Source organism: Heteronotia binoei, chromosome 11, assembly GCF_032191835.1.
Source record: "Heteronotia binoei isolate CCM8104 ecotype False Entrance Well chromosome 11, APGP_CSIRO_Hbin_v1, whole genome shotgun sequence".
Taxonomy (NCBI): Eukaryota; Metazoa; Chordata; class Lepidosauria; order Squamata; family Gekkonidae; genus Heteronotia; species Heteronotia binoei.
Genome location: NC_083233.1, coordinates 84,370,210 through 84,381,521, shown reverse-complemented (window position 1 = coordinate 84,381,521; position 11,312 = coordinate 84,370,210). Strand labels below are relative to the sequence as shown.

The 11,312-nt window shown below is 56.3% G+C and overlaps 1 protein-coding gene across 1 annotated transcript in view; it reads right to left on the bottom strand.

Moving 5' to 3' along the window:
- Positions 1-2,087: 2,087 nt before the first annotated feature.
- The window catches only part of SEZ6L (seizure related 6 homolog like), a 29,392-nt gene continuing 20,167 nt past the window's right edge, over positions 2,088-11,312 (bottom strand). Inside the window, exons 10-17 of the mRNA XM_060249190.1 lie at positions 11,052-11,248; positions 9,807-10,001; positions 5,935-6,126; positions 4,700-4,894; positions 4,586-4,618; positions 3,518-3,632; positions 2,993-3,095; positions 2,088-2,213 (exon numbers count right to left, since the gene is read on the bottom strand). Coding sequence (XP_060105173.1) covers positions 2,184-2,213; positions 2,993-3,095; positions 3,518-3,632; positions 4,586-4,618; positions 4,700-4,894; positions 5,935-6,126; positions 9,807-10,001; positions 11,052-11,248 — 1,060 coding nt within the window. The 3' untranslated portion in view covers positions 2,088-2,183. The remainder of the gene's footprint in view (positions 2,214-2,992; positions 3,096-3,517; positions 3,633-4,585; positions 4,619-4,699; positions 4,895-5,934; positions 6,127-9,806; positions 10,002-11,051; positions 11,249-11,312) is intronic.

Here is an 11,312-nt window from a genome sequence, read left to right as displayed (position 1 = left end):
GTCCTGGGTCACAACCAAGCATGTTAATTGGCCTCAGTTCAATTAATGCCTGCAGGGGGCGGGGTAATTGGCCATCGGATATTGAGTATGGGTTGCCAATCTCCAGGTGGCAACTGGAGATTGTCTCCACTCTATGGCTGCTTTGGGAGTTGTTGTCTCCGGCATGATAGCCCGCCCATCCCCATCCCCAAAGGCCCCTGCCACAGGCTCCAGCCCCCAAGTCTCCAGAAATTTCTCAGCCCAGAGCAGGCATCCCTCCCAGAGCGGTTCCCCCCAGCCCAAGCACAGGTGTTTCCTGCAGCTCAAATGTCCACAGATTTGGAAATCATCATTTGAAAGTATAACAGTCTTTGGAACAAAATCAGTTACAGTGAATTCTGGGACTTTCCTCAGAAAGTTGGTTTATCATGTTCAAAAATATTGAATCCCATCAATCTTATAAAAAGAGATGTCTAGGAACGGGAACAGATTGCCGGATACATTTTTGGCACTTTTTGTGGGATTTCCCTCTCCCCCCCTCTCTTGCCTTCTTCGTACCTTTACGAATTACAAATACACATTCTATTTCTTTCTGTATTTGTAAAAAATAAAAATAAATAAATCTAAACTAACTTTGACAACCGCAAAAATGCACTAATCTGCTTCTAATCTAAAACAGACATTTTTTAAAAAAAACATTGCCATGGTTACAGTTTCACCATTTTACAAAGACAGGAATAGCTGCTGACAGGGACACGGGCTGTTCGGACACCCCCTCCGCTTCAGCCATTGGTCTGGTCAGGAGTCAGAGCGGGTGGGGAAAGGGGGGATCCTCCATACGGCAGACGGGGGTTGGGGCCACTTCCACTCATTCCCCCTCCCCCCTCCTGCCACCCCTGAGGGCCCCCTCTGCCCCAGGAGTAACATTGTGGAGATTTGTGGGCTGCAGGGAGAGGGAAGCCAAAGAGAAATTCAGTTCTGCTGATGGAAAATTTAACCTGGATTCAATCCAGCATTCTTTTGGCGTCGTGGTGTTTTTCTGGCAAGACAGTCAATCTGCGCTCCCTCTTTAACTGCCCCAGGCTCTAGAAGTGGAGACGGTCCAGAGAGGAGGCGGGTTGGGGTTGTGTTGTCACCGATGCTCCAAGAGCTGGCTCTTTTCTGAGGTTGTCTTGCCAAGAGAGGGGCTTCCCTTATGCTTATTCCAACAAGGGCCACACAGGACTGGACCCAGTGAGAAGTTCTCCTGCCCCAGCGCCCCCACTTGGAGCGGATGCTGAGCAAGGAGCTGGAGAGGTTTAGGCTTAAGGTTGCTGAGAAGGTCCTGTCCCCCCTTCTGGAAATGTGTCCTTTCTTGCCCAGGTGAAAATGTCCTCACACACATGCCTCGCCTGCCACTTCTGGGGTCCAAGAGCCATTGCTGCCTTCCTTCACCTTGGGCTCCTGTGTGCATCAGGACATTTCCTGCCATTGTGGTTCTGATCCACGCTGGGACAGGAGCCCAAGTCCAGCAGTAGCTAGGGGGGGTTAAAGAAGAAGACTGGCTGGGAGTAAAAATGGATTGAAGTCACGGGATGGTTCTGTTCCCCAGGGCAGGCACTCTGCTCTGTATTTCCTGACCAAGTTGCCCAGCCCACAGAGCTGATTGTTCTGTTTGACATCCACAAGTCACAAGAAATGGGAGAAGGAAGCTTCATGGTGCTTTCCCTGTCTTGACCGCTGCTTCTCTCCTCAGCCTCATGGGCTTCTAATTGGACATGAATCCTGGTGACCTTTCTAGCTGGCACCACTGCCAAATCCCAAGGAGGGCACGGGTGGCACCAAGGACTCTTGAGCAGCAGGAGAGCTTGATGGAGAGGGGCTGCCCAGCTGTTGCTGGCAGAGGGGCCATCGGGCCAGCTATGTCTGGCTTCCAGAGCCACCTTTCTCACTCAACAACATGGAAAAGAAGAGCCGGTTCCTTTTAATGCAGCCAGGCTGGAGGGGCACCGCTGAGCAGACTTCAGCAAGCCAGAGCCGGGCAGAGCAGCTGCCGCCGCTGCCCACAGGTGAGACTTGGGATGCAGTTGGAGTTGCGTTCAGAAGGGAGAAGATGGACCAGAAGGGGAAGGATCAGTAGGCCCAGGGTGCCAGCTAAGCACCATGGAAATCCTGGGAGAGGAGAGCACAGCTGCGGCTGGATGGAAAGGTCCCAGTGGCCGGCTTCAGATGGACACTTCATATTCTCGTGTTTCCTGGGGAGAAAGAAAAGCTCTGTCAAGCCTGGACTCTCCCGAGAAGCTGCAATGACCAAACAGAGGCTGTTCCACTTTGGTCCATTGTGAGAAGACAAGACGGGGCGGGGTTTTTCCCCCCTACATTCTCATTCTCCTGGTTTGTGTGTCTGTTGCTTCGAGGTTTTAGCCCCATTTTGCACATGTTGTGCTTCCTCCAGTGGCCAATTCAATATCACACCACTTTATGTCCGGCACCTCTCTCTGCAGATTTAAACCGCAGGGACAGAAAGCAGTGAAATGTAGAATCAGACACCAGGGGCAGCAAAACCTGTGCAGAACAGACCCCCCCCCAACCCCCCCCAAAAACCCCAACAGGAACACACAAGTGAGGAAAATGAGGCTGCGGAAAAGCCCTCACTGGAAAAGGCAGCCATGCTAGGAAAAGTGGAAGGCAGCAGGAAGGAAAAGAGGGAGGAGGCCCAACAACTCCATCAAGAAAGCAATGGGAGGGGGGAGGCTGTCGCTGTCGAAAGGGAGGGGGACAAGACCACAGGGCCAGGCAGTCCATTTTCAACTACTGAGCTGCAAGAACTGGCCAGAACTTTCCCCCTGGAAGTGCATGTCGGAGAACCAGGGAGGGACCAGCTGCTCTGCTCTCCTCATCCAGAAGAAGTTGCCCAGCCTTGGTGGCAGAAGCATCAGGTTGTGCCTTGGGGCCGGGCAGGAGTTTTGCAGCAGCAGCAGCAGCAGGAGCTGTGTTGGGGGGAGGCCTGAGCCCCCAGTGGGAAGCCGCTCACCCCCGTCTCATAAATGGGGTTGTCGAATTCCGTCTCCACGGTGATCTGGCTGTAGGGATGCGAGTACATGAGGGGCAGGCGCAGGCTGGATGAGTAGCGACACCTGTGGACGGACAGACAGACGCGAAAGACGTCAGGCCAGCAGGACCAGAAGCCACCGGGGGGGGGGGGAGAGTCGCTGCAGCAGGGACAGTGCAGCTGTGTGCTCCCCGCACCCCCCCCCCAGGAAATGGTTGGTTCTGCTGCACCAAATATGGGGAAGGATTCTGACGACACCGAGCTCAGCCCCATGGCTGAGGCAGGCCCAGATTGCCCCCCCCCAAAGCACAAGGCCACAAGGAGGTGCATCATCACATCACGAAGAAGAAGCTGGAGGGGGGGAGCTCCAGGCTGTGCCACTGGAGAGGCAGGCGGCCTCATGGGATTGGAAGAACACAAGAGGAGCTGCTGGCGGGAGGGGGGGATCCCCACAGTGGTGGCCCAGCTTTCTCCCCCATATCTGCCCCCCCCCCTGTTCAGACTCACCTGGTGAGGTAGACGTAAGCTCCGCCCAGCAGCAAGGAGACGAGAAGGACAGGGATGAAGATGGCCAGAGCCATGTTCCCCCCCTCCAAGGAGGTTTGGGCAGCAGCTTCGGCTACTAAAGAGAGCAAGAAAGGCAGGGGTCAGGTGCCCAGTTCTCTCCCCCTCCCTCCCCTGGAGACCCAAAGTGGGGGGAGCCTGGGAAGAGGAGCAGGAGGCCTTTCTCTGCCTTCCACTGCACCCTGCAGGCCGGAGGAAGCCTCCCCGCCCTTGAGAAGGTGGCCCAGGAGCTGCAGATGTGGGAGTCCCCCCCCCCCCCCCCGCACATACACATGCACAAGAGCTTCCTCCCTGGAAGGCCCTGGAGGCAGGGAGGTGCCTCTCTTCCTTGGGAGGTTGAGAAGGGCCTCATTTCTGGTGAGCCTCCTGCAGGCAGGATCCCTGGGTGAAGTTCTGCCCCTGCCCTGGCATTTCTGCTTTTTGCAGGAGGAGGAGGAGAAGACTGCAGATTTATACCCCGCCCTTCTCTCTGAATCAGTCTCAGAGCGGCTCACAATCTGCTATATCTTCCTCTCTCACAAGAGACACCCTGTGAGGTGGGTGGGGCTGGAGAGGGCTCTCTCAGCAGCTGCCCCTTCAAGGACAACTCCTGCAAGAGCTCTGGCTGACCCAAGGCCATCCCAGCAGCTGCAAGTGGAGGAGTGGGGAATCCAACCGGGTTCTCCCAGATAGGAGTCTGTGCACTTCACCACTACATCACACTGGCTCCCCCCCCCCTTCCTCCTGGGCAGCAGCAGAAGGCCTGGGCCTGCTCCCAAGCTCAGCACCATCCCTGGCCGGGGGAGGGGGGGAGAGAGACTTCCTCCTCCTCCTCCTTTCCCTGGGGGGGGCCATGCCAGGGCAGCTGTCCTTCCAATCTGCCCTCTTGGGAGGGGTGGCCCCACAGCAACCCACAGCCCTGGCTCTAGTGAGGGCAGGAATCTCCAAGGCTTCTTGCTCTAAAGGAAGTTCAACCCAGCAGGGCGCCTCCCCCCCCCCCCCCGCGAGGCAGCAGGCCTCAGTGTGGCTCACCTTCCAAAGCGTGTTCAAAGCTGTCTTGATTCACTGGAAGAGAAGGACAGGTGGGTTAGTGTGGGGCTGGCAGCCCCCCCTCCCCTCCCCTCCCCTCCTTCCAGAGGGAGGTACCTCGGCAGACAGGGAGGGGCCCGCTCCAGTGGGAGGGCTGCCCCAAGATGCATTTGATGGTGACCTCGCCCAGGAGCTCAAAGCCCTCGTAGCACACGAAAGTCAGCGATTCGCCGGGCAGGTAGAGCCGCTTGTACAGGATCTGGTAGCCGTTCTCGGGCAAGCCGGGGTTGTCACAGGCCAGGGACTCCTCGGCTGGAAAGAAAGAGACTCCCGTCAGCCCTGCCTGCCCCTTGGCCAGCTGCTCCCTCTGCCTTGGGCGGGGGCGGAGGGGGGCAAAGTCCCACAGGTGGGCACAGAGGAAGCCAGATGGGGAGGGGGGCCACACAGTCATCTGTTTATGTGGCAAAGCTGGGAAGGCTGCACACTGGGGGTAGCAAAGCTGGAAAAGAGCAGAAAGGAGGAAGAAGAGGAGGAGAAGGGGGAGTTCATGTTTATCCCTGCTTTTCACTACACAAAGGAGTCTTAAAGCACCTTCTGTTCGCCCTCCCTTCCTCTCCCCACAAGAGGCCCCTTGAGAGGGAGGCGGGGCTGAGAGACTTCTGAGAGGACTGAGACTGGCCCAAGGTCACCCAGCTGGCTGCATGTGGAGGAGGAAGGGGGAATCGAACCCAGCTCTCCAGATTAGGGTCTGCCACTCTCCAGATTAGGGTCTGCAGCACTCTGGCCCTCAGCTGCTTAGTGCAAAGAAAAGCACTTGGGAGCTTTGGGGGGGGGGGGCAGGACAGGGGTCTATAAAACTAGGGGATTCATCGGTATCCATCACCACCCCATCCTAGAATTCAAAACTCCTGGCTAGGGCAGTGTGACAGGAAATGCAAAATTAGAAGGCAAACTCAGAGGGGGGCGATACAAGCACACGGAGGAGGGGGGGGGGGCTCAGTGGCTATAAGGCAAAGTGACTAAACAGGGGCAGTGGCTGTGAGGGCAGCAGCAGTGGCCTCAGAGGAGCCCTCCTTACGAGGCCTGCTGTGGGGCTAGCCCGTCCACTACCGGGAAGGATCTTCAGATGCTGCTGGGCATTTTGCTCATGAGCGGGGGGGGGGGGGGGGCTCAGACCTCTTCCCCCTCCCCAGGTCCCCAGCAGTGCCAGGCCAAGCAGGCCCTTGAGGAGTTCAGGGTAGAAATCCCCAGTGGCCCTCCTTCATTGCCCCACTTCCATAGGGGAGAGGCCTATGCTACATGGGGGAGCCAGAAAGGGCCAAAGAAGCGGCAGAGGCAGGACGCGAACGTACAGACGCAGTGGGGGAGCCGGGAGGTCCAGATGGGGGTCCCCGTCTCTCGGCTGTAGCAAGTGAGGAGGGAGCTGCCTTCCAGCACGAAGCCCGGGTTGCAGGTGTACTGGATCGTGGTCCCCACCAGCAGCACCGGATCAGAGATCAGGCGGGTCGAGTGCCCCACCTCCCCGGGGTCTGTGCAGTACATGACTAGGAGAGAAACATACAGCGTCAGTCTGGAGGAGGAGAGGCAAGGAGGGTCACTGGGCAGCAGCAGAGGGCTCTGCCCCGAAGGACACCAGGGCCTGGCCCCAGAAGGATACAGCCGCCACTTTTGGAGTAAAGGAACAGAGGGTGGAGCTCCATCTCCTCCAGTAAATATGCAGCACTCTGAACGGTGCTCTCCATCAAACACTCCTGGGGAAAGGACAGTCAACGGCTGCTGCCTCTTCCAGCACTCCTGTGAAACCAAACCCAGCACTCACTGGGGCAGCACAAGCCACACAACAACCAGAGTGTCTTGAGTCGTCCACTTGCCTGCATAGAAATATAATGGGCTGTTAACATTCCTATTTCTGCTTATCGATCATGTTAAGTGAAATCAGGTTTTGTGGATTTTTCTCACATGAACAGATCAGTCACTGGATTGATTAAGATGTACTTAACATCTGTAGAGATGTGCATTCTAAAAAGCAGACTATGGCCCTTGTCTTCAGTTTAGCCTACAAGACCCTCAGAAAGCGGCTGGGAGGGTAAAGCAGAGAAGACAACGATGTCTGCCACTCTGAGTCCCCGCTGGGGAGAAAGGGGTGTATAAATGAAGGAACAAAAAAAGTAAGTAAACAAAATCAGGTTTTGCAGAGTTTGGCAATAGATCAGTTTCTAACCCTTCTGAAGCCCTGAAATCAGATGAGAGCAGTGTTCGCTCTAAGCTGAGTTAGTGTGAGCTAGCTCCCAGTTTTTTAACCTCTGGCTCACACATTTTTGTCTCAGCTCAAGGATGGCTCCAGAGCAAACTAACTGATGCAGAAGCCAAATTGCTCGCTCACAACTTTAATTCCAGGAGCTCACCAAGTAGAATTTTTGCTCATAAGACTCCACAGCTTAGAGGGAACATTGGATCATGTGACCAAAAGCCAAGGAGGCGGAGCCTGCCCAGCTGCAGGTGAGGGGAGGAGCCTCCAGGCTCAGCTCAGCCGCTTCACGCTCAATCCAGGCTCCTCAAATGGGACTTTCTGAGAAGGTGAGCTGGTGTCCCCCAACTCCCCTACAAGGCAGCTTAGAGCAACCCTGGAATTGCTGCGAGGCCTGGAGCCCTGGCGGCACGGGGGGTGGGGTGCACTGGCAGCAAGACCCCCAAGGCATGGTCTGGGCCTCGCTTGAACTCAGCAGGGAATCAATCCCCCCGCTCCTGTTCCCCCTGGAGAATGTTCACAGGAGGCCCAGGCTGTGCCTTGCCAGCCTCCTCCGTTCTGTGGGGCCCTCTGAGAAGCCTCCTTGGCTTGGACTGCCCAGAACAACAGCCAGGCAGACCCCACCCCCTCCCCTCCTGCGGTGCTCTGTGGGGCCTCGGCCTGCCCAGGCTTCCTTTCTCTTTCTCAGCCAGGAGCACACAAAGCTGCCTTGGACTGAATCAGACCTCCCCTCCCCTCTGGCCCTTGTCTACTCAAAATGGCAGGGAAGGGCCTTTCTCACCCAGGGCTGGCCCTGTCACTGGGCAAACTAGGCAGTGGCCTAGGCCAAATTAGACACGCCCCGTGTGACTTCAAACCAGCCGCCTGCTATGCCCGGAGCCACACTGAGTCTATTGCTGCCTCTTGGTGTTTTCCCTCAAGCCGCCACTAGATGTCTCTGAGGAGCGCAGGTCCTGGTGAACAAGCCCAGGAAAGATTCAGCCCCCTCAAAGCCTTCTTTAGAAATGTCAGGAGCCGGCTCTCTGAGGCCCAGGAGTCCACTTCTGCCGCCACAAACCTAGAGCAGCAGTGGCAAAATACACCGGCGAGGGGAGGGGTGGGGGGTTATTTCAACAGCTGATTTGTGCCCACCATGCAGGGTTCTCAAGGCGAGAGAGAGGGCTCCACGTCAGGAGGGGGACCGGGCATTCTTCTGGGGTCTCCTGTCCCAGTACTAACTCTGCTGAACTCCTGAGATCTGGCTCACCTGGGTTTCTTTTCTTTCTCTCCCCCCGCCTGCTCTTCTTGTTTTTAAAACTGTAATTTTGATGTCTTTCTTGACATCCAGGAGGCTGATGCGTCTCTTTCAACGACCCGCAGTCAGCTGGGAAGTCCCTTTCCTTGCCCTCTGCCACTTTTCACGACCATCTCCTTCATGGCATTGCAGCTCTCTTGCACAAATTCCCCTCCCGGGCTCACCGAAAAACGCACTGCTGTGTCAGATGCATGCCCCCTTTTCCACACTGACACACACAGAGCAGCCTGAGATGGAATTAGATTAGTCCCTAGAGGTCTGTGGGGAGGAGATGCCTCTCTCCCCCTCACCCCCTGTCCTCCTTCACCCCCCCCCCCCCGCAACAGAAACTCTTCCAAGGGAAGAAGACCCGTTCCTGTTCTTCTTGGGTCCAGGTGTGCTGCTGCCTGCATTAGCAAAAAGAAAAACTTCCCTCTGGCCTGCCCCCTCCCCTTGGCAGCTTCCATTCAGGGTGGGGGGCATTTCCTGATATGCCTCCTTGCTGAGCCAGCAGGAGTGGGGGAGGACGTCCAAGACCCTTTCATGGGTGCAGAGGGGGAAACCAGCAAGAGCAGCAGGAGGCCTTGTGGGGACAGGTCTCTGCTGCTTTTCCTGGGCTGGGAGGAGCTGCAGCAGGCCCGGCAGGCAGAGGGGGAAGCAGTCACAGCAGCAGAATTCTTCTACCATCCTCACAGGCACACAAGGAGCCCTGGAGCTGGTTCATGTCCCAGTTGCCCACCTGGAAGTCACGGGATCTATCTCACTACCTCCCACCTGGTCCTTTTAACTGGGACCTTCTGCACGCCAAACACTGAGCCACGCCCCCTCCTCTATTCCAGTGTTCCGTAACACGCAGTACATAAGAGAAGAGACTGGATTCATACCCAGCAGAAACTCATTTGTATATTAGGCCATACTCCCTGACATCACCATGGTTTCACACAGACTTTTTTGGTAGAAAAAGACCAACAGGAACTCTTTTGCATATTGGGCCTCACCTCGATAACAAGCCAGCCGGAACTGACACCAAGCCAGCCGGAACTGTGTTCCTGTGCGTTCCTGCTAAAAAAAAAAGCTCTGCATACCCCGCCCTTCACTACCCAAAGGAGCCTCAGAGCTGCTTCCACTCTCTTTTCCCCTCCCTTCCCCTCAACAGACACCCTGGGAGGGAGGTGGGGCTGAGAGAGCTCTGACAGAAACTGCTCTTGAGCAGAACAGTTCTATGAGAACTTGTGGCCGACCCAAGGTCACTCCACTCCAGCATTTGCAAGTGCAGGAGTGGAGAATCAAACCTGGTTCTCCCAAATTAGAGCCCCCACACTTCACCACTACACCAAACTGGCTCTCTGGAGCTTTTCTTAGCACAGAGACTGCACCCCCAGGCTCCTGTCCAAAAAGCAGGAGTGAGTGGTGGATGAGGTACCCTCGTGGCTCAGTGGGTGGGGCTCCAGCACTGCCAATCCCAAGCGGCCTCTCTGGGAAGAACAGGATCAGGTGGTAGGGGACAGGAAAGGCCTTTCTCTCTCTGCCAGGAGAGCCCGGCCAGGCAAAGGGCACCTGGCTGCCCTCAAGGGCCGAGCTGTGCAGGTGGGAAGGAGAGAGTGCAACCTGGGGGGGGGGGGAGTGAGGTGGTGGCAGCAGCAGCCATCAGGAGCAAGCCCACTTGAGGCCAGGCTCAGGCCCGCGGGTGGCAAAGCGCGTACTTTTCTCACAGAAAGGGGGGTCGCTGCTCCAGCTGAGGTCCCACTGGCAGGTGAGGGTGTCGCTCCCCACGATGTCATATCCTGGATCACACTGGTAGGTGATTTTGGCCTCTCTCACGAGCTCCGTGTGGGACGTGGTTTTCCAGCCATTCTGAATTTCTGGCAGGTCTGAACAAGAGTCATTCCGGGACACTTCTGCAGTTGGAAAGAAACCTCCTGTGAGGAACTCACAGCTCCCGGTGTGTTTGTGGCCAAGGAGATGCAGCAAATGGCTGCCCTACAGCTGCCCAGTAGACAGTAGCAGCTATATAAGATGTGCCATTAGAGAAAATGAAGAGCCCTGTGACTCTCTAAAGCTTGCATACTCCGTGCATACTCCAGTCTAACTGCCCCAATGAATGATAACATTTTACCTGCTTCAGTGTGTTGCTGCCGAGCAGCAGCAGCATCTTATGATAAACGATGCCTTCAGCTATTGGCTGCACTTCTCTGATGTCACAGAAAGTGCACAATATTCTAAGCTCCTGATACAAGAGGGTTAAGCGGCAGACTGTTAAGACCAGCGTGGCTGGGAAGAGGGAAATGAAAATGTGATTTAACTGTGGATAAAAATGGGTCAGAAGGAAGGAACTCTGCGCTGGGGGGGGGGGGGTCTGCAGCTGCCAAAGGGCTGAGAGGGCCCAGTTGCTGGCCCTGGGGGCGTCCACGCGGGCTTCGTAGTGTGCATGTGCTCCTGTGCAGGCAGGGTTGGGAATCCCTGGACATTTGGGGACAGTGCCTGCGAAATGGGAGAGGAGATCTAGGGTTAGCAGAGGGTTTGCTCTCTGAAGCAGATGTTTTCTCCAGGTAAGCTGGAGATGGGTTGTAATTCTAGGAGAACTCCAGGCTGCACCGGGAGGCTGGCTACCCAAAGTGTAGAGGGTCTGTTTTCACAGAGAGAGTCAAAGTTTTGATGACAGCTCCCAAATGAAATCCTCAGCATAGTCAAGAAGGATGCAGAGAGCTTGGGGGAACTTAGCCCCATGGTGGGATGGTTGTTTGTCTCAGCCCCCACCCTGGCAAGCATGCGGAGTGCCAACAGCAGGGCATAGCAGGGACCAGCGAGTCTGCTGTGTGAAGAAGAAAGGCAAAAGCAGAGAGGCTCTGGAGGGGGAAAGGCCCTCTGCAGTTCTGCTCTCACCTTTCCCATGCCCGCCCCTCCCTCCCAGCTGGGCACTGCAGCCCGTGTGCCCCAGGCTCACCCACCAATGTAGTTCATGATGAAGCCGTGTCCTTTCCCAAAGAAGAGCCCTGCTGGGTCAGAGTGGAACTGGATGGTCAGGTCTGGCGAGGAGGAGTAGAGCTTCTGGGGGCCACTGCTGCCCAGGAACTGCCCCAGGATGTGGGTGGTCAGGTCGTCGCCATCGTAGACTGTGAGGATGTCACTGTCGCTCAGGTTCAGACTGCCAGGGCAAAAAGCAGGCTCTCAGGAGGGCTCTTGCCCGAAGGAGCGTGTGAGGGCTGGCT